This window comes from Bombus affinis, chromosome 12, assembly GCF_024516045.1.
Source record: "Bombus affinis isolate iyBomAffi1 chromosome 12, iyBomAffi1.2, whole genome shotgun sequence".
Taxonomy (NCBI): Eukaryota; Metazoa; Arthropoda; class Insecta; order Hymenoptera; family Apidae; genus Bombus; species Bombus affinis.
The window spans coordinates 9,291,103-9,308,737 of NC_066355.1; the positions used below are offsets into that span (position 1 = coordinate 9,291,103).

At 37.5% G+C, this 17,635-nt stretch overlaps 3 protein-coding genes and 1 long non-coding RNA gene across 4 annotated transcripts; 2 read left to right on the plus strand and 2 right to left on the minus strand.

Annotated features, from left to right (window-relative positions):
* Positions 1-108: 108 nt before the first annotated feature.
* On the minus strand, positions 109-4,090 carry LOC126922696 (GMP synthase [glutamine-hydrolyzing]). The gene is made up of 9 exons (XM_050735516.1): positions 3,932-4,090; positions 2,860-3,134; positions 2,535-2,747; positions 2,157-2,454; positions 1,512-1,989; positions 1,187-1,428; positions 923-1,093; positions 405-836; positions 109-322 (listed from the first exon to the last, which is right to left on the minus strand). Exons 2-9 carry the CDS (start codon positions 3,078-3,080, stop codon positions 221-223), a joined length of 2,157 nt encoding a protein of 718 aa, XP_050591473.1. The 5' UTR covers positions 3,081-3,134; positions 3,932-4,090; the 3' UTR covers positions 109-220.
* Positions 4,091-4,720: 630 nt separating this feature from the next.
* Positions 4,721-5,542, plus strand: LOC126922785 (cytochrome b5 domain-containing protein 1). Its single transcript, XM_050735646.1, has 2 exons — positions 4,721-5,227; positions 5,303-5,542. The coding sequence occupies exons 1-2, from the start codon at positions 4,721-4,723 to the stop codon at positions 5,531-5,533; spliced, it is 738 nt and encodes a 245-aa protein (XP_050591603.1). The 3' UTR covers positions 5,534-5,542.
* Positions 5,543-5,770: 228 nt separating this feature from the next.
* Positions 5,771-8,233, plus strand: LOC126922751 (malate dehydrogenase, mitochondrial-like). The gene is made up of 6 exons (XM_050735625.1): positions 5,771-5,959; positions 6,031-6,320; positions 7,003-7,260; positions 7,340-7,472; positions 7,760-7,962; positions 8,019-8,233. The coding sequence occupies exons 1-6, from the start codon at positions 5,785-5,787 to the stop codon at positions 8,112-8,114; spliced, it is 1,155 nt and encodes a 384-aa protein (XP_050591582.1). The 5' UTR covers positions 5,771-5,784; the 3' UTR covers positions 8,115-8,233.
* On the minus strand, positions 6,570-7,293 carry LOC126922756 (uncharacterized). Its single transcript, XR_007712921.1, has 2 exons — positions 7,184-7,293; positions 6,570-7,072 (listed from the first exon to the last, which is right to left on the minus strand). It is a non-coding gene; the product is annotated as an uncharacterized LOC126922756 (long non-coding RNA).
* Positions 8,234-17,635: the final 9,402 nt, after the last annotated feature.

Below are 17,635 nucleotides of genomic sequence, written 5' to 3' on the forward strand. Positions count from 1 at the left end.
TTAGGTAACATATTAATTTACAATCGAGAACATATTTTTTTTCTGAAAGAACTATGCTCAAAGGTTTCATATAAATCGGTAAGAAGTCATAAACTTCGAATTCGTACGTATTTTTGTAATATATATATATATATATTTTTAAATATATTTTTTACTTTGTAGTTGTTACGCGCTGGGAAGGTGAAAAAATAGAAAGGGGTGAGTTAGAGATGAGCGTTTACTACTCCCATTCGGTAGTTCCTGGCGGTTTAGATGTTAAGTCGTATAAAACACGCGAGATACCGGGTATTGAAGATATTTCGGTCACCAATTTCTTCACCACCTATGGAAAAAAAGAAGTATTGACTTCTTATGCTTACATCTATTATATCGAATGTGTATACACACATATATATCAAACTTACATGTAGTGGCAATTCCTTCCCAGGAATAGCTGGTGTGCCAGTCATAAAATCATTAGTGACGAATGGCCTAAGAACAACTGAACGTTGACATGAGGGTATTCGAGAAGCAGCGTCGCGATCGAAATGTATGGGAATTAAAACTACTGGCATTTGACTGATTGCTCCCATACAACCATTAGTAGCTAATACTAAGTTTGCTACGTGATCTGCTTGTCGAAGCGTAGCTATCACATTCGATGTAAGATGAGTTGGTGTGATATCCGTTACAGAATGATGTAGGTGAGGACCAAAAATGAAGCACACACGGTTTACGTTATGACATACTCGCGGAATTAGTTTTGCGAGGAACAATAGATCCTTCCAATCTATACCCTCGGACAAATTTTCTTCGCTAGATAACCCTACTACATAGCTGTAACTTCTTCGATCTCCCTACATTGTACAGTAAATGTTTTAATCCTTGTAATCAGTCAGGCGGGTTTATTAATCAGATTATTCGTAAGTGATGAACATTATACCTGTACTCCTACACTGCGTATAGGCAAGAGTGTTGCAGAAATATGTCGGTAACTCGAAAGCTGTCGTAAATATTGGCGTTCAGATTCACTAGTCGCACCTTCTACACGATTTAATAATCCGTGTTTCTTTTGAAGCATTTGTTCGTATTCGGCCATTATTTTAACTATCACCTTGGATGGAATTATTAATTTGTTATTTTATGGATTTTTTATGGAGAAGGTGTTCTTTATTATTCATTTTATCGATACCGTAAACGAAAATACCTGTGTTTCTGAAAAATCCTTATCCATATAAGGTTCATCTGCACATAGAATGCGTACAGCAAGTCCAGGACCGGGATACGGATGACGAGCAACTAATGATGCTGGTAATCCAAGATCACATCCTAATTGTCTCACTTCATCCTTATGAAAATCTTTTAAAGGTTCTACTATATGACCTTGAGCTCTTAATGCTCTAACGAGTTCACTGTCATTGTGATGCGTTTTTATCGCATCTGCTTTACCTGATAGAAGTGTTTATATTTTATGTAAATTTGTTGCTTCTAACAGATATGAAAGAACAATGCATTTACGACTATTAATTTACCACTAGCTAATGCACTCGCACTTTCTATAAGGTCAGGCCTAAGAGTGCCTTGTCCAAGAAACACTTCTTCTGGCTTCAAACCCATCTCTGCCATTGCTTCGTTGGCTACTCTTACAAAAACATCTCCTATGATTTTTCGTTTCTCTTCTGGGTTGGTTGTCGCACACAACATTTTAGTTAATCTAGTTCTTGGGCTAGTTGCTGTCCCACATATTCCTTTGTTGTTTATAGTATTTGCATTGGTTACTGGAGTAACGTTATCCAAGGGTACTGATGTAGTTCCTTGCATGAAGCAGCGACCGGCATTGACGACTCTTAATCGAATTCCCAATTGTGCTAAACTTTGTTCCACAAATTGTGTCTCTCCTTTCCGCATAAAGCCATTATTGATATGCAAAGCTATGACTTGTTCCTTATTTAAAGCTTTATGTAATAGTGCTGCACATACCGTAGAATCCACACCGCCACTCACTAATAACTATGATTGTTTTTTTTCTATTTTAATTGACAATCACATTTTATCATACATTATACTATGTTTTTCAAATATTTTCAACAATTTTACGAATCTTTTCAAGGAATACGAATTCTAGTAAATTTCTAATAAAATTACCTAAATGCTGATTATATAAACCTGTATCTTACCAAAACTTTTTTGTTGCCAACTGTATCTTTGATATACTGGATACACTGTGCCTCCCGACCACGCAGCGTATAATTACCAGTGAGGCCAGCAATACCAAACAAAAAATTGTGTAACATTGTTTTTCCATTAGGTGTAAGATCTACTTCTGGGTGAAATTGTACTCCATACAAATTCATTTTATCACTTGCTATTCCTGCTATAAAGTTTGATGATCTCCCAGTGATATGAAAGCTATCAGCCACCCTATCTATACTGTCCCCATGTGTTAACAGTACCATTTGCTCTTTCTCCAAGCCCCTGACAAATTATTCATTTTTTAAATATCTTACACTTAAAGATAAAAGCATGGAATGGATCATTTGTTTTGACTCACTTACTTAAATAATAGGCACTTGGAGTCTATTTCAATGGGAAACTGACCATCTTCTCTGCCTTCTTTACTTATTACCGTACCACCAAATTCTTTATTCATCATTTGCATTCCATAACAAATACCTAGTACTGGAATTCCTATTCTGAAGATGTCTGCATCATATTTAGGTGCATCTTCTGCATATACTGAACTTGGCCCTCCAGAAATTATGATAGCTCTAAAAATTTATATTCAAAAGAATATAATTAGTGTTTGTATATTCATATATATATATTTATATATATAAATACCCGGTTTCTAATATAAAAACATATGATTTGTGATCTTACTTATAACCCTTTTCTTGGAGAGTGAATGCAGATGTATCCAGGGGCAGAATTTCACTGTGCACATTTAACTCACGAATCTTTCGATCTATCACTTTACCATATTGTGCCCCTGCATCCAGAATGGCCACTTTTTCATCGACACATGCCATGCCCAATGTTGCTTCGTTAGCTCCATTATTTCTCTCTGCGCGAAACAATAATCCGTCCGCGCTTTTTTCCATTTCAAAATTTCTTGTATTGCTATTGCTATTGCTATTGCGGTGATTTGAATAATCCTATAAGGATGTGATAAATTCAATGAGAAATCAAATATAAGTAAACAAATAATAAAATAACACATAAATCTATTTTTAGCTTCCCTCAAAGTATACTCAAACTTAGCTGCTATAATGTAACAAAGAACAGAATAAAGAAAAATTTTTCCATTTGTTAAAATTAAAAAGGTGTTGTGGCAGAGGAAAATTATATGATTGTAGTCAATAATAAAGCAAATAATTTTAAAAAATTATCTTTTATATTATTATTTGAAGTTAGATCAGCAGTTTATTAGGAAATAATTCTAAGTTACATACTACCTTAAGTTCATTGTTTATTAATTACTGTATCATTTTCATGTTATTGAAAACAGATGAGCAAAATTGGATTACACACTACAATTACAAATATAAAGTTTTTTTATTATATGAAACTGATGTTGTAAGCTTCTCATTTTAACAGATGGAAAAGATATACAAACCACCCTGTTACAAATAATATCTAAAGATATCGCTGCATGTAAATGCTATTATAGTATGTCACAACCCAGTATAAGTTCTGACAACTACTGTACATTATAGATATTTGATTCATATGGGAAATTTATTTGAAAATATATACGTGCATATTTTATATTATTTAATGAATGACCTAAATGATGTTTTGAAAAGAACCATTAAATATGACGTTCAGCAAAAAATAAATAACCGGCCGTAAATTTTATGAGCACGTTTCTTAGAAACGAGAGTATTATAATAGCATATCTACTACATGTATCATCTTTTTAGAGACCAGTAAAATGCATCAAAAGACTTACCAAATTATACGAGGCACAGAATATTTCACGCCTAAATCACCAACTAACGTAAAATTAATTACAGCAAAACAGAATGTGCACTCTTTGGACGAGGCAGCCATTCAATCGCCTGCAATAGTCACAATGCAGTGACTGCCTTCAGCTTGAGAGTAACGTAGGAAACCAACAGCATAGTCTAAAAGTTCCTAGCAAAATTCAATACTTATTACATTAATCGATCAATTTTTGAAAAAATATCATCTTATATGGTGATTGACGATTGCTACTTCACGTACCTGCTGACACTCCACGATTTAATATTTTTTCTTCGACGATTATTTCTCCAGTTATCAAGTTTGTCTATGATCCGTCTAGTTTTTTCGTGGAATAGGGCTAACATGAAGATAGTAAATTCTGACATTTATTGAGCAGCATTTTTTGGGCACGTTTAAGGATTATATGTGTTTATTGTTTTTTATATATTTACATAATAAAGCATACGTGTAAATATATCACAAGGTCAATTGTGATCTGCCTCTATGATGTTTAATTGAATGTTAATTCAATACTCTTGACTATCTCAAAATTGCAGCAGTCATATTTGATGTGTTAAAATAAAAAAATTATCTTATCGCGCGAATGTTTTCTTAATTTAAAATGTTTCGACATAGTTGCTTAACATTGCTTTAAAGCACATGTATGTATGTATATATATTTATTTATTTATATTATATAGTACATTCAAATGAAAATCACCCACGACAAATTTCAGTAAAAGGGAGAAAACGTAATAATAGCAGATTTTGTAAAATGTCATTTATAAGTCAATCTTGTTTGTTGGAGGAAAAAGATATTTGTAGAACTAGTAAAGATTTTACAGATGACGTATCCAAAGCAGTCAAGTATTTTCTACCGACAGAAATTGCTATTCATAATACAGAAATTGATTGCTGGATTTCGTATCATGACGTAGTGTATGATTTGACTGACCTTTGTAAAATTTGGGCGAATAAAAGGGAGATCAAACCAATATTAGCTTATGCCGGTAAAGATATAAGTCATTGGTTTGATCACGAAAGAAATGACATTAAACATTACATACATCCTGTTACGGGAGTATTGGTACCATATTGTCCTCATGGTCCGATTCCGGATGTAACACCTTCCGTAGTACCTTGCAGTACTTGGCGACCGTTAGATAAATGTCCTTGGTGGCTCGATGAAAAATATAAAAAAGGATACTTAACCAAAAATGCACGTCCATGTAGAATTTTAAATGTCCTCATCGGAGTACAAGTTATTATAATGGTACAATACTAGATGTTTATCGTTCAAAGAAACAGATCTTTATCTTATTGTAATAAAAGGTGTTTACAATCGACGTGTTAATGAAAGAATTTCGTAAAGGTCTGCGAGGAAGATTCTATTAGGCGTATTCAAGAACGTGCTCTTATTTATAACGAAAATGGAAAGTCTTATACGTGGAAGTTTGAAGGGAAGGATTTGAATATCGATTTAACTTTGACAGAAAATGGTATTCCAGATGAACGAGATCGTTTTGCCGCTTGCGGCCTGCCTGAAGATTATTATATTCCATGTCTCATGTGTTACTACAATGAATGATCTAATAATAATTCAGATGAATAAGCAGAAATGGTGGGAAAAATTCTAGAGGCTATACATATGTATATGAAAGTAAAATGAACATGAATTATTATTCGAAGGAAAGTTTCCTACGGTATCATCGTATAATAGTTAAAGCAAATACAAAAGATGGCACCACGACCACTTTAGTCAATATAAGTCAGCTAACTTTCATTCAAGGAAATGAGAACTTTATCTCGTTCAGTAGGCCTTTATAAAATTTAACGACAATGTTTTCACCTATAACGATTCGTACTTTTCGAAATTTGACATCGCGTATTTCTCACGGCAGATATTTTAATCCTCTGACTAAAAAGAATGCTTTTCAAATTACTAGTACACAAATTGATGCCTTCTCTTCGAAATCTATGAAAGTAGCTATTTTGGGTGCTGCTAGCAAGACTGGTAATTTAGGTTACATTCCCTTCCTTTTTCTACTGTATATTTTACATACTGATTACGTTGTCACGCTATAGGGAATAGTCTTTCACTGTTTCTGAAACAGTCACCTCTGATCGATGAACTGGCAATTTTCGATAATAAATGCGTTTATGGTCTTGCGCTGGATTTGAATTATATCGACACGAGGTGCAAGGTTAGTACGTGTAATTATCCTGAAACGAGTCTCGAGCACACGCTCGAAGGAGCGAAAATAGTAATGATCGTAGCAGATGACAGGATCAAAGAGAACCAACACGAAGTCTTGAAATCTAATGCAGATAGACTATCAGATCTACTGCCGAACGTTATTAAATTTTCACCTCAGGTAACGAACTAGACCGACTAATGATTACGTTCTTTTTATTATGAAAGAGTATCTCTTAGATATTTTACTCGTGAAAAATATAGTCACACATACAAATTTTCGTACACTTTTTAAAACAGACCTTTTTCTTTTTTTTTTTTCTTTAAACAAAGCACACAACGACGTATAATAAATGTTTCTTAATACAGGTATAAAAGAGTAATGAAAAAGTTATTAATTGTTTTGGTATAGAACACATTTACTTTGCAGTAAAATTTTGTAGCATTTTATTTCAGTAATAAATGGATGTTTTATAGGGTATTTAGGCTTATAACTGAGACAATAAAGATGCGTTATAGATTCGTATAATGGTACAACGCCATGTTTTCTAGATGGTTGGCCGTCGTTTTTTTATATGTAGTAGCTGACCTCGGCTTTTAACGCCCTCACAGCTTCATCAATTACAAGCAGGTTGTTTTCGACATTCTTCGTGACGATTTCAGACAAGGACAAGGATATTTGTCTTTGGTCATCTACATACCATTTCCTTTATAGCGATGTCGATGATGTGTTCCTTTTCGTGCCTTGTCTATTTTATTTCCGACCAAATTTAGCTTTGTAAACCTTTTTAAGGTCCGATCTGCAAGGCATCAATTTCAATGTCGACTTCTATGGTGAATATCTCTGGCCTTTTTTACTTTAGGCTATGGTCGCAGTCGTAATGAATCCGATAAATAGTTTAATACCTCTGGCAATGGAAATGTACAAAAAGGCTGGAATTTACGAGTACAATCGTCTTTTCGGTGTAATTAATTATAATTGTCTTAGAGCGAATACCTTCGCTGCAAAATTTATGGGTGTTGAACCAGAATGTATGATAGTACCTGTAATTGGCGGAGGTTGTCCGAAAACGTGTATTCCACTTTTCTCTCAGGCAAAACCTTCCACCGAATTATCTCAGGTTGTAAAAATTTCACTAAACGTTTCACAGTGCCTTTCTGATTATCACCGAGTAATCGATCAGTCCATTAATTAATTAGATAGAGGCTAGCAGATTGACACAGGCCGTAAGAATACCCAACGAAGAGTTACTGACATCAAGCAAAGTTAAAGAGAAAACATTTTTAACTCTGTCTTTTGCGGCTGCGAGATTTTGCATGTCTCTATGTAAAGGTATTTTTACACTACCGTCCTTAAATTACAGAATTCTTAGTTTATCTAAAAATAGATATAAATGAGCGTTGCAACTATTATTGCCATTATTAATTATTCATTATTATTGGAAACAAGTTTTTATTTACCAAGTTTTTCAAAGCCATTCTTTATTTATGTGTGTTGTTTTTCATCTCATGATGAAGATTAGCAAGTGTTTCCTGTTTTACGGACGGGAGTGTACATCAAATACGCAATATTTTTCATAATTAGATCTGAAATTCACATTTCGTTATTGAATTATTTAGCCTTACGACACGAAAGAAACGTTGTGGAATATGCATATGTCAGATCGTGCATGATACCACAACTAACATATTTCGCTGCTCCCTTGGAATTAGGTCCTAATGGGATTCAGAGATATTTGGGTATTCCACCTTTGAGCGATTACGAATGCGAGCTTCTTAAAGCAGCTATACCTTGTTTAAAGGAAGCTATTAAACTTGGAGAGGTAACGAAGTAAAAATATTATTGAGAAAACAAAATGACATCCTTGACTCTTCGCAGACTCTTGCTCTTGGACACGAAAACATTTCATCCGAAGTATGCCTGCAACATACCGATTCGTGTGATCGAATAAATTCGCCTCGTACATCTTCTTAACAAGCGATAATCGAAAGTATCAAATATTATCTTTCGTACACTACTTTTTTTTTTTTTATTAAAAAATAATCATCGAGAAAGTGCATCGAATCACGTAAAAATGGCTTCGATCAAATATATGTATAAAGTTTTCGAAATATATGTATAATGTTTAAGAAAGTACGGTTAAAGTTTCATTTAACAAAGAGACATTTCATTTGCACCAACCTAATTTGAACGTTTGCTATATGAACATGCTTGTTCCGTCTTATACTCTATCGACGTTATTATCGCATATGCGCATAGATATAACGGTGGTGCTCTAATTATAACAAGTCCGTTGGTTTCGTTTCGCGAGTCTCGAATTTACTCGTTTGTTGTAGTTGTGTATAGTAAGCAACTTAACTAGCGTTGCCTAAACAAGGAAGTCTTTGGATCTGATAAGGACAAATACAACCCTGGTCTCAAAGATTCTAGAAGCGAACGCGGTTTTCGAAGAGCCACCGCATCACCGTGTCTCAGGTTACCAGGTAGATACGTGCAACAAAAGTAGAAGAAACTCGTCCTTTCCGCATTCCCGACACGCCATGGTGTTCCCAAGTGTGCGCGGCGACTGCAGACAAGATACGGACGACTGCAGCTGGCAACTCTTTGGCAGAAGGGATTATTGCGAAGTTACCAAGAGAGGGAGAACGCGCGGGTGTTACCTATTGCAAATCTTCGCTAAGCAAGTCTTAAACTCCCTACATTCCAGCGCGATTCAACCATAACTACGGCGAACAGTATAACAAAAATATAATAAATACAAGATAGAAAACACAAGCATAACACAGTGATCCAGGAGGTTTGGTTGCTCGATGATCTAAAAAGCATAATGATTTATTAGTTTATAGATTGCATGCGGCTATTATCCAGTGAATTTAATTCAAACGATAATATATAGCTTTCAGGCTTGAAAATTGCATTATTTTTCCAATGGTTTCGAGGTTAAACGTACCTATTTAAAGAGCCGTTGTTTGGTCCTGTGTGTGCTACCATACCTACGCACCATCTTCATCGAATTGTACTGCCACGCAAACTCGTTCCTCTTATATCGTTATTAACACATGCTCGTCCTTTTTCATCGTACGTCTCTTATTCCACTATTCGTTTTTTCGATTCCATTACGCCGATCCATTGATTCGAGGCATAATCCGATGCTTTTAATGAAACCTCGATTGCAGCTAATGCACTGCTTAAATAGCTTCGAGTAACTATCCATCTTTCTGCTATAAACACCACCAGTCGACCTTGATGGTGTAAGCGATGAGAATCGTTCTGATGGGAACGATGAGTTTCAACGTGCTATCGACGCATATAAAAGCGGTAAACCAAGTGGAAAAGAAAACGATCAAAGATAGGCACGATTGTCTTTCTCGTCGATAAAAATCTCGTAGTAGATCACATAGTAATTTTCAGCAATGTAAATACTAGAATTTGTAATTTTTTAATCGGATGGATCATCACTGGCGGAAGTTTGAAAATCGGATGTTTCTCTGACTCGTCTTTGACAGAACATCATCGAGGATGTGTACGCTTTTACGTGGTTCTTGCTACTGTAACTTAGGTATGTTGGTAACGCCAGCAACTTGCGGAGCAGGAAATTAATCGCATAGTTTCTCACGACATAATAGTTGCAATACCCATCTGCTAGTATTCTCGTCTCCGCAATTTGTGTCCATCATGCGCTAAAAACTTGGTGTCTATCGATAATTGCTTTAATTACAACGATGTTAACGGCTTCTGAAATCTTAAAAATACAAGTACAAAGTTTTTCTCGCCTAATGAGAGCGAACTTACGTTAACTGGTATATTTAACGACGGCCGTTGGTCAACTAAAATCCGGGGTTCGTTTAGAAATTCCATTCACATACCGCTGCTTCGTACTGCATTTTCGACGTATACTATCGTTCAAAAGTATTCGCACACACACGTTTGCTTATGCTCGATAATACGCGATTTAATTGCAGAACCGCGAATAAAAGTTAGACGCCGGGAAATAAATGGGATCAGTATCAGCGTATTAGTGTATTTCTTCGATCGGGATTCGATATTTTTACGATGCAAGTTGCGTCGACAAAATGTTTTAATCGATCCAACGATCCACGCGATCGTAGGTATTCGTATAACTGTCAACATCGATCGAACGAGCTCAACGATTCTACCATCTAGAAATACATAAGCTTGTTGGTATTCGAGCATTAGAACGCCTCACACGATCGCTTTTTCTCCGGCAAGGCTGGCGCCGTCTGGCTCTTTCTTGTTGAATTCTTCTAATCAAAGAGGTTATCGAGGATTGCGTAGTATCGATCGGCCGTTCTTCTGCTCAAGGACGTAGATTGGAGGACATACATTGCGATTAAGAAGAGAAATCGCTCCAAGTGTAATAGTCGAGAAAGAATCCGTCTTAATGTCACGTTGCGTGAGAAAATCCTTTGAATCCCTCCGACCGTGTCACCATATAGTACATTTTCTCTCGTTAATCGTTTCATATGCGTTTTCCTTCTGGTTTCCTTTCCATTACGAACAATGTGTTAAAGAAACTGGTAAATACGGAGTACCGTATTACCAGTTAGTAAGCGTAATATTTTCGGTTTAACGCCGGTGATACAAATTCATTAGCGCGATAGTAATTTTTCATAGCCGCTAATTCGTCACCTAAGGCGTTCGCTTGAACGATCAACGTATTCTAAGGACCGGTTATGAGGATGTATTAGGAAGATAAGAGGATACAGCAGAACAAATGGGCGGGAGGTGAATGTCCGAGCTGAGACCATTTGCTGATATGCCAAGTATCAGCGAGTTAAGACGCTAATCGTATCAACTGACAGTCACCCTACATACCTTACCTTCGTTTCTATCTCTTCGATTTTCAATCGGTTTGAACGTACTTGCGAATCTCGGTATCATTCGTTGCGATTACAACGAAAAGTCATGGTATCGATAGGTTACGTCCTAGTAGAATTTTTGTGCCGGTTGGTCGAAAGTATGGGATCCGTTTTCCACCCTGATAGACTATATGCTTCGCCGGTGATATGTATAGTAACAATAGTGGGTATTGGCTATAGCCGAGATAGGTAGAGGAAAAAGAAGAAGGGGAAGAGCAGAAAAAGAAAGGGATGATGGGTGAACGGCCGCTGAATGGCACGACCTTCCGAGGAGGCCGGCTGAGCGGCCGACCGGCCGTACGACGTGGTTCTGCATGTGCACTCCCCCGCAAGAAGCTTCCGCGTTCGAAGAAGCACTTGAGGCTAGATGCGCGGAATATCGTGAGGAGCTTACGGTTTTTCGATGTAGGATAGGGCACAGACCAACGTACCATTGCTCGACATCGGGAAAATTCTACGAAATCTTTCCGCTAACACGCGCAGATGCTGCTCGATGCTTGGGAATACGATCCCGGATCATCCATTTCGTTCGTATATTCGCTCGATCGCTCGCTCGCTCGCTCCGCTCCGCTCTGTCTCTCGATAAAGCGAAACCGAAGTCAAACTGTGTATCGAAGAGAAATCGATAGATCGCAGGGCAGTTATTGGTGTGCTTCGAGGCGATATTAAGTCGATTCGTTACGGCGTTACTCGCAGAGTTATCTGCCGAGTTGCATAGCGCGGCAGAAGATAGTGTGCCGTCAGCGTGCATACCTGTCCCTACAATCCACATAATCTTATTTAAGTACGGTTCTAATAATAGTTCGAGCGAACTTTTTACCCCGTCGGTATTAGCGGACGGGGTATGTATATCCTATTTTCTCTCATTGTCAATGAAAAATACCTCGAGCCAGCAAACCGGCTGTACTCTCGCGGCAATACGGCTGCTCGCGTGGAGCTCTCTCAGCGGTGCGCAACGGGGCATAGGAGTGCAGTGACTTTGCACCGCGACTGCGCCTAACCTCGCAGATCGTCCACTAGTTTTCTCTCTTTTCTCCTTTCACTATTTACCTCCCTCTTTCTATGGTGCATTCAGATCCACCTACATCACCGCCATTGGCGCCTCTACGATCCTCCGCAGAGATCCTGCTTCTTGGGCCAAGGCGAGAGCATTGTTGCCAGGAGCTTTTAAGGGCAAAGGCATAGTTCATGCGTTGCAATCGCACCAAGCGTGGCTTGTTTACGATGCCGTGGCAACCAGATTGGCTTTTTCTCCTAGATTGACACGCATGCTTTCGATGTTTCCACGACTATAGAAATCATAGTCGTGGAATTTAAAGTTAAATGCAATGTATCGAGATGTCTCAATTATTTTTCGATACACCAAACGCTTGAACTTGATTCATTGTTTTGCGAACTTTTAGAAATTAGAAAGTCTGTTTTTTTCTTCTAGATCGATATTGAACTTAAATTTCAAACGAATTTACATTTGATTCGATACAAAGGCATTTCGAATAAAATTCTACACCGTTTTTAACCGTAATACTTGGAATCGTGACTTTTACAAGAATTCTAGCAAACATCTTGGAAAAGAATTCTTACCGCGGCCTTGCCTTTACCGAAACACGTTTCATCGTTTAATACGTACATAGCGAGGCAATGTACCGTGCACTTTTAAAACAATGTGCGTATCTGCTCGAGGCATCGCTGCTCGAATCCTTAGATACGAGAGTGGAACTGAAAGAGAAGAATCTCTTTCTTTCATGCAGCAGAGCGCGGCTGTCTTTAGTGAACCTAGACCTCGGAGGCATCCTTGAACTTGACGATACTCGTGAGGGCTGAGAAGAGAACTACGCGTTGCCACTCGAGGCACTTGTATCCAGTTATACGTGCATACTCCTATTTTCACATACTTCGCTTCGGTTGAAATTTTAGGATAAAGTCGCAAGTGTTAGATGCTTCGTTAGTTCGTTTTTCTTAAGCGTTGAGAAAATTAAACTTTTAATTAGCAGAGGAATAAACGACGCGAACTTATTGGACAATTTAATGGAAACCGTGGAACGAAAATGATTAAATCATCGTTTTCTTCTTCAAAATTCTGTACGACTATCGGAGTTGGTAGCAAACAAGGTATAAAATATTCCGTTACGAGACTCGTGTTGCATCTGTAATAGCGACGCGACGTTGTAAACAAGCTGAATGTTAAAAATGAAATAATAAGCGTATTGTGACGTCGAGGATTCATCGTTTATAACGTTCTGTCCTGAAATCTTTCATCTTTTCGTGCATGGTAAAAACATTCGAGAATAATTATAAATTATGATAGTCATGGGTGTCCCTCCGTCAAGAACTCGCGTAATTTAAGATCAACACAAGGAACCCCACCGCGAATACCAATTTTGCATAATCGCATATTCCACTCGGCTCTTCGCTATATCGCGGCAGGGATTCACGCGTGCTTATTTTAGAATGTCTAGGCAATATCTTTGTATAATGGCCAAGATGCATGGACAACCGTAATTGTGCAGATTTAAATGTAAATATGAACAATGCTGCGAGTATGCTAAGTTGAAAATCCGGTAGTTTCACGGTAAGAAGAGGCGTTTTGTATCTCGTAAACTTGCACTTAACGCGAGCTGATATTCTCGTTTGGAGACGTCATATTAAAGCGAGTTTTAGCACGAGAAATTATTAGATAATCGTGGACTTAGAAACTAGTTGTATAGTAACGTATGTATTACACCTACGTTTAAGAGATCGATTCTATTTTTTTGATTACTTTGATGAACTTCGACTATTGAAAATTTTCGGTGTACTTGAAAAATAAGTACGATTCGAGCAACAAGTAAAGTAGAGTTTCTTTAGTTTGTTCAAGATGCAAGTTGATCGACCGTCGTTCCCCTAATACTTTACGATTTCAATCAAAAAATAATCCTTCCTTCCATAGCGATGGTGTTATAATCTCACGTGTTTGCTTTATTCGGGATGGAACACTATCAAACACATCGGTTTATCAATATTTGGCTGATTTGCGAATTATAATTTCTTACGAGGAACCAGATTTCGCCCAGGGACAAAATCCGCCGCGTGATCACGAGATATTCGATTCTCTATGAACATTTAGCGAAATATACAGCCATGGTTACACAATATCTTTGGTAACGTGGAAAGTGTCGCGTTTCATGACCAGTTTTCAATCGTAATACTTCTGCGGCTATAGACCAACTACGTTAATGAGATCTTTGTAACGGGATGCGTTTCTTGCCTTGATACTGGTGCTGCTTTACGGAGAACAATAATTACCATCAACCGTATCATTCGTTAGATAACGAACTATAGAAAAACATAACGAATATCGAAATAATATGAACGAAATCGTCATGTTGTAGTATTTACCACGCGATAAAATTACTTTCTAGTAAGCAATTTTCGATCGAGATTTTTTAAAACCGGGGCTTTCAGAAGAAATTTTATGAGACTAGGATTACGACACATCGTTTCGATAAGTTCAGGTTGCATCACGTCACATTACGACTACATACTGATATACGTTGTTAATGAGTAGTCGGAGCTCACGGTACTCTGCGGCTTACCGCATGGATACCTTCATCAACTTTTTGATAGCTGCTGAGATCCGCTATAATAATACCGATAATGATGATGATGATAATGATGACAATAATAATATCATCAACAACAATAATAATAATGGTAATATCTAATCGTAACACGAGTAATATTTTTCTGCAATGAACTTTCTAATCGTTCGTAACTGAGCGTAATTCCTGTACCGTGATCCGTGTATATTTAACAACAAGCATTAAACGATCATTAACTTTATAGATGTTTTTTACGCTCGGGTGCTGAGAAAAAAGGTTAAGAACCCGATATATCCATAAACTCATGTATCGCGAGCAGCAAAGGAATATACAGAACTTTCGTTTTTTAACTAGGGTAAGAACTTTCGTTGTCTTTAAATGTAACAGGTTGTCTTCTCCTTCGTTCTTGCAACAAGATGGATTTATCATGTTTACCTCATATACGGTACTCGCGCGAAGGCAATGGAGCCGTCGCTTTTCCCTTTTACGTTTGAAATACCGATGTCTGAAACGCGCCATCTCATCTATATTTACTCTAATTATACTTGTTTTATTTCACAAATTCTATCAACTCGGATAATATTGTTTACGGTCGTAAAATCGATCACGCAATAAACATGAATTACGTAAGAGTAGAAAACTCGTCGTAGCCTCAGCGACGAATGCACTGCTCTGATTTATATTTTCATGGATCGATGTTAGAGTGTTTGGCGCGCGTTGAGGACAATCTATACGTATCTCTCGGTGACCGCTCTTGCGTATAACGCGGTAAACGAAGACACGCGAATGTGGTTAGATACTCGACTGAAATTCTAGATCCACGCGTGTTTTCCTGGATTATAAATTATTCCGTTCTTTCGGAGAAAAGTCGCCAGATTTTCATCGCCAATTTAGAAAATATAGGTATTGGTTGAGATTCGTCTTTTTCGTTCGTGATTACCATTACCCCGAATGTAAAACTTGGTCCACTCTCGGAAACATTCGATTATATTGGATGGAATAGAACAATATACGTATACGTAGTAAACGTTCCTTGACAACAATGGTCCCAGTCATTTACCATAATGTCACATTGTTTCCGAGTAGCATGCTCATGGAACACACCCACGATTCTGTTTTACCAGATGGTAAAAAACGGATACAACAGATAAAGCGTACAGCTTTGATGATTATTATAAAATCATTTTCCTTTCTACCGTGCCACAAATCTTGATTTAAGGCAGCGTTCCAGCATTCAGAGACACTCAATTCCTGTCATTCTGAGAACGATAGTACAGTTCAAAATTATATGTTGCATACAACGACTTGCGTGTATTTAGCGATACATGCGTTTTAATTGATATATATAGGTCTGATAAACGATTCGATTTGATGTCGTAACGATAAAGTGCAATCGTATCTATGTGTTCTTAAGTATTATATCACTGATATTAGATCATTCAATACCAGACTATAGATAGATCTATAGACCATATCTTCCAAGAAACATTAACGAAGAAAATTTACGAATTAAATTTTTCCATAATAACATTAGCCAAACTACGCGAGAAATGTCTCAGTACCGCCGCGTACGTAACAAGTGTCACTTAAAACAGTGATTTCGCGAGCGAAGGGAGGGAAAATGATTTATCTTCGACTTTACAATTTGCCCGTTTCAAGTCTAACCAAGAAACGAACAATTTTTTTAGCCGATTTATCTTGTACTTGTTTCCATCTCGTACCGTAAATCTTAAAAAGGAATACATCGGTCTTCGAAGTTCGCGTTGTAACGAGAGAAACGATCGTTGGAATCCTTTCCACGGAGATCTTCTACGAACGATAGCAATCCAGTGTATACAGGTTGAAAATAGAAAGAACTTTTTTCATCCTGAAGTACGGAACTGGATTTTATCGAACATGGCGAAATTCGGAGTAAATTATGCAATCGTCTTTTCTCGTTGTGATTGTCGTCTTCCTAGGGAGATTGTTCGTCTTGTTAACCGCCTGCACGAGCTACCGCGATATCGCGGATATATCCACTCGTAGAATTGCGAAGCGGAAAGATCGCAAAGAGGGAGAGAAGGGAAGCGAACTCATCGTTAACTCTAACGGTCCCTCTGGATCTCGGTAGTCCCGTCTCTCTATGATCTCATGACCACGATCTTTGTGCTTTTCCTTGGATTCAACGGCGCTTCTCTTCCTCTTCGACCGATCTTTCAAATTTGCCCTTCGATTCTATTCGCGATGTACGTTCTCATTTTAATATCAAATGCCTGGGAACTTTTTCTAAATAAAATTATAACGTCGAGGAATATAATAATTATACGTTTGCAAGAAAAAGCCGATATAAGGTATATTTAATAGATAATATATAAAGGAAAAATCCAAATCGAAATGAATTTAATTATAGCTTATCTCGTAGGATATAAATTTGTTTTATCTCTTATCTAGTTTTCTCGTTCCTTCGATGATCCTTCTCTTTCTGTCCGCTTATTTTTCCTCTCGCACGGCTCCTTGGTGTTTTACACGCTACGTAATCAGAGTCGTGACTACCGTTCGTTCGCACGATGGAGCCACACGAGGGATTTCGTTCGAAGCTGTTATGGATGGAGCGAAGCTTAACTCCCGATCAACTATCAACCAAGATCATAGGTTAGTTGGGGTCGGTACTCGTTTAACGCTCTTACCTTTGCCTAGATGTACTGACGGATATCTAACACATCGGCTTAAATGGGAAAACCGTTCTTAGATGTATTCCCTTCCTGACATTTTCTATTTGCAAGCAAAGCGAACGAAAGGAAATGTTCTTACAAATTACCGATTCCATCCTCTTCTTAACGAATAACAAATAATTTCGATTTATAACTGCTTAACGGTCGTAAGAATTTAATACCGTGAGGTACTGTCAGCATTTCGACATTAATGGCGTAATAACGTCCATGAGCGTTGCTTTATGGCACCACGTCTAATGATTCGTAGTTAGATTATAGGAGCACCAACCGATCACGAAGATGAAAAGTACAGTGACGAACAAAAGTATCGCCACCGAACGTTTCCC

Coding starts and splice junctions, on each gene's coding strand:
- LOC126922696 (XM_050735516.1), bottom strand. CDS start 3,080: ATGGAAAAAAGCGCGGACGGATTATTGTTTCGCGCAGAGAGAAATAAT. Junction 2,748..2,859: donor CTCCAAGAAAAGGGTTATAA/GTAAGATCACAA, acceptor ATAAATTTTTAG/AGCTATCATAATTTCTGGAG. Junction 2,455..2,534: donor TCCAAGTGCCTATTATTTAA/GTAAGTGAGTCA, acceptor ATAATTTGTCAG/GGGCTTGGAGAAAGAGCAAA.
- LOC126922785 (XM_050735646.1), top strand. CDS start 4,721: ATGTCATTTATAAGTCAATCTTGTTTGTTGGAGGAAAAAGATATTTGT. Junction 5,228..5,302: donor TTATTATAATGGTACAATAC/TAGATGTTTATC, acceptor ACGTGTTAATGA/AAGAATTTCGTAAAGGTCTG.
- LOC126922751 (XM_050735625.1), top strand. CDS start 5,785: ATGTTTTCACCTATAACGATTCGTACTTTTCGAAATTTGACATCGCGT. Junction 6,321..7,002: donor TTATTAAATTTTCACCTCAG/GTAACGAACTAG, acceptor TTTTTACTTTAG/GCTATGGTCGCAGTCGTAAT. Junction 7,261..7,339: donor CTTCCACCGAATTATCTCAG/GTTGTAAAAATT, acceptor TTAATTAATTAG/ATAGAGGCTAGCAGATTGAC.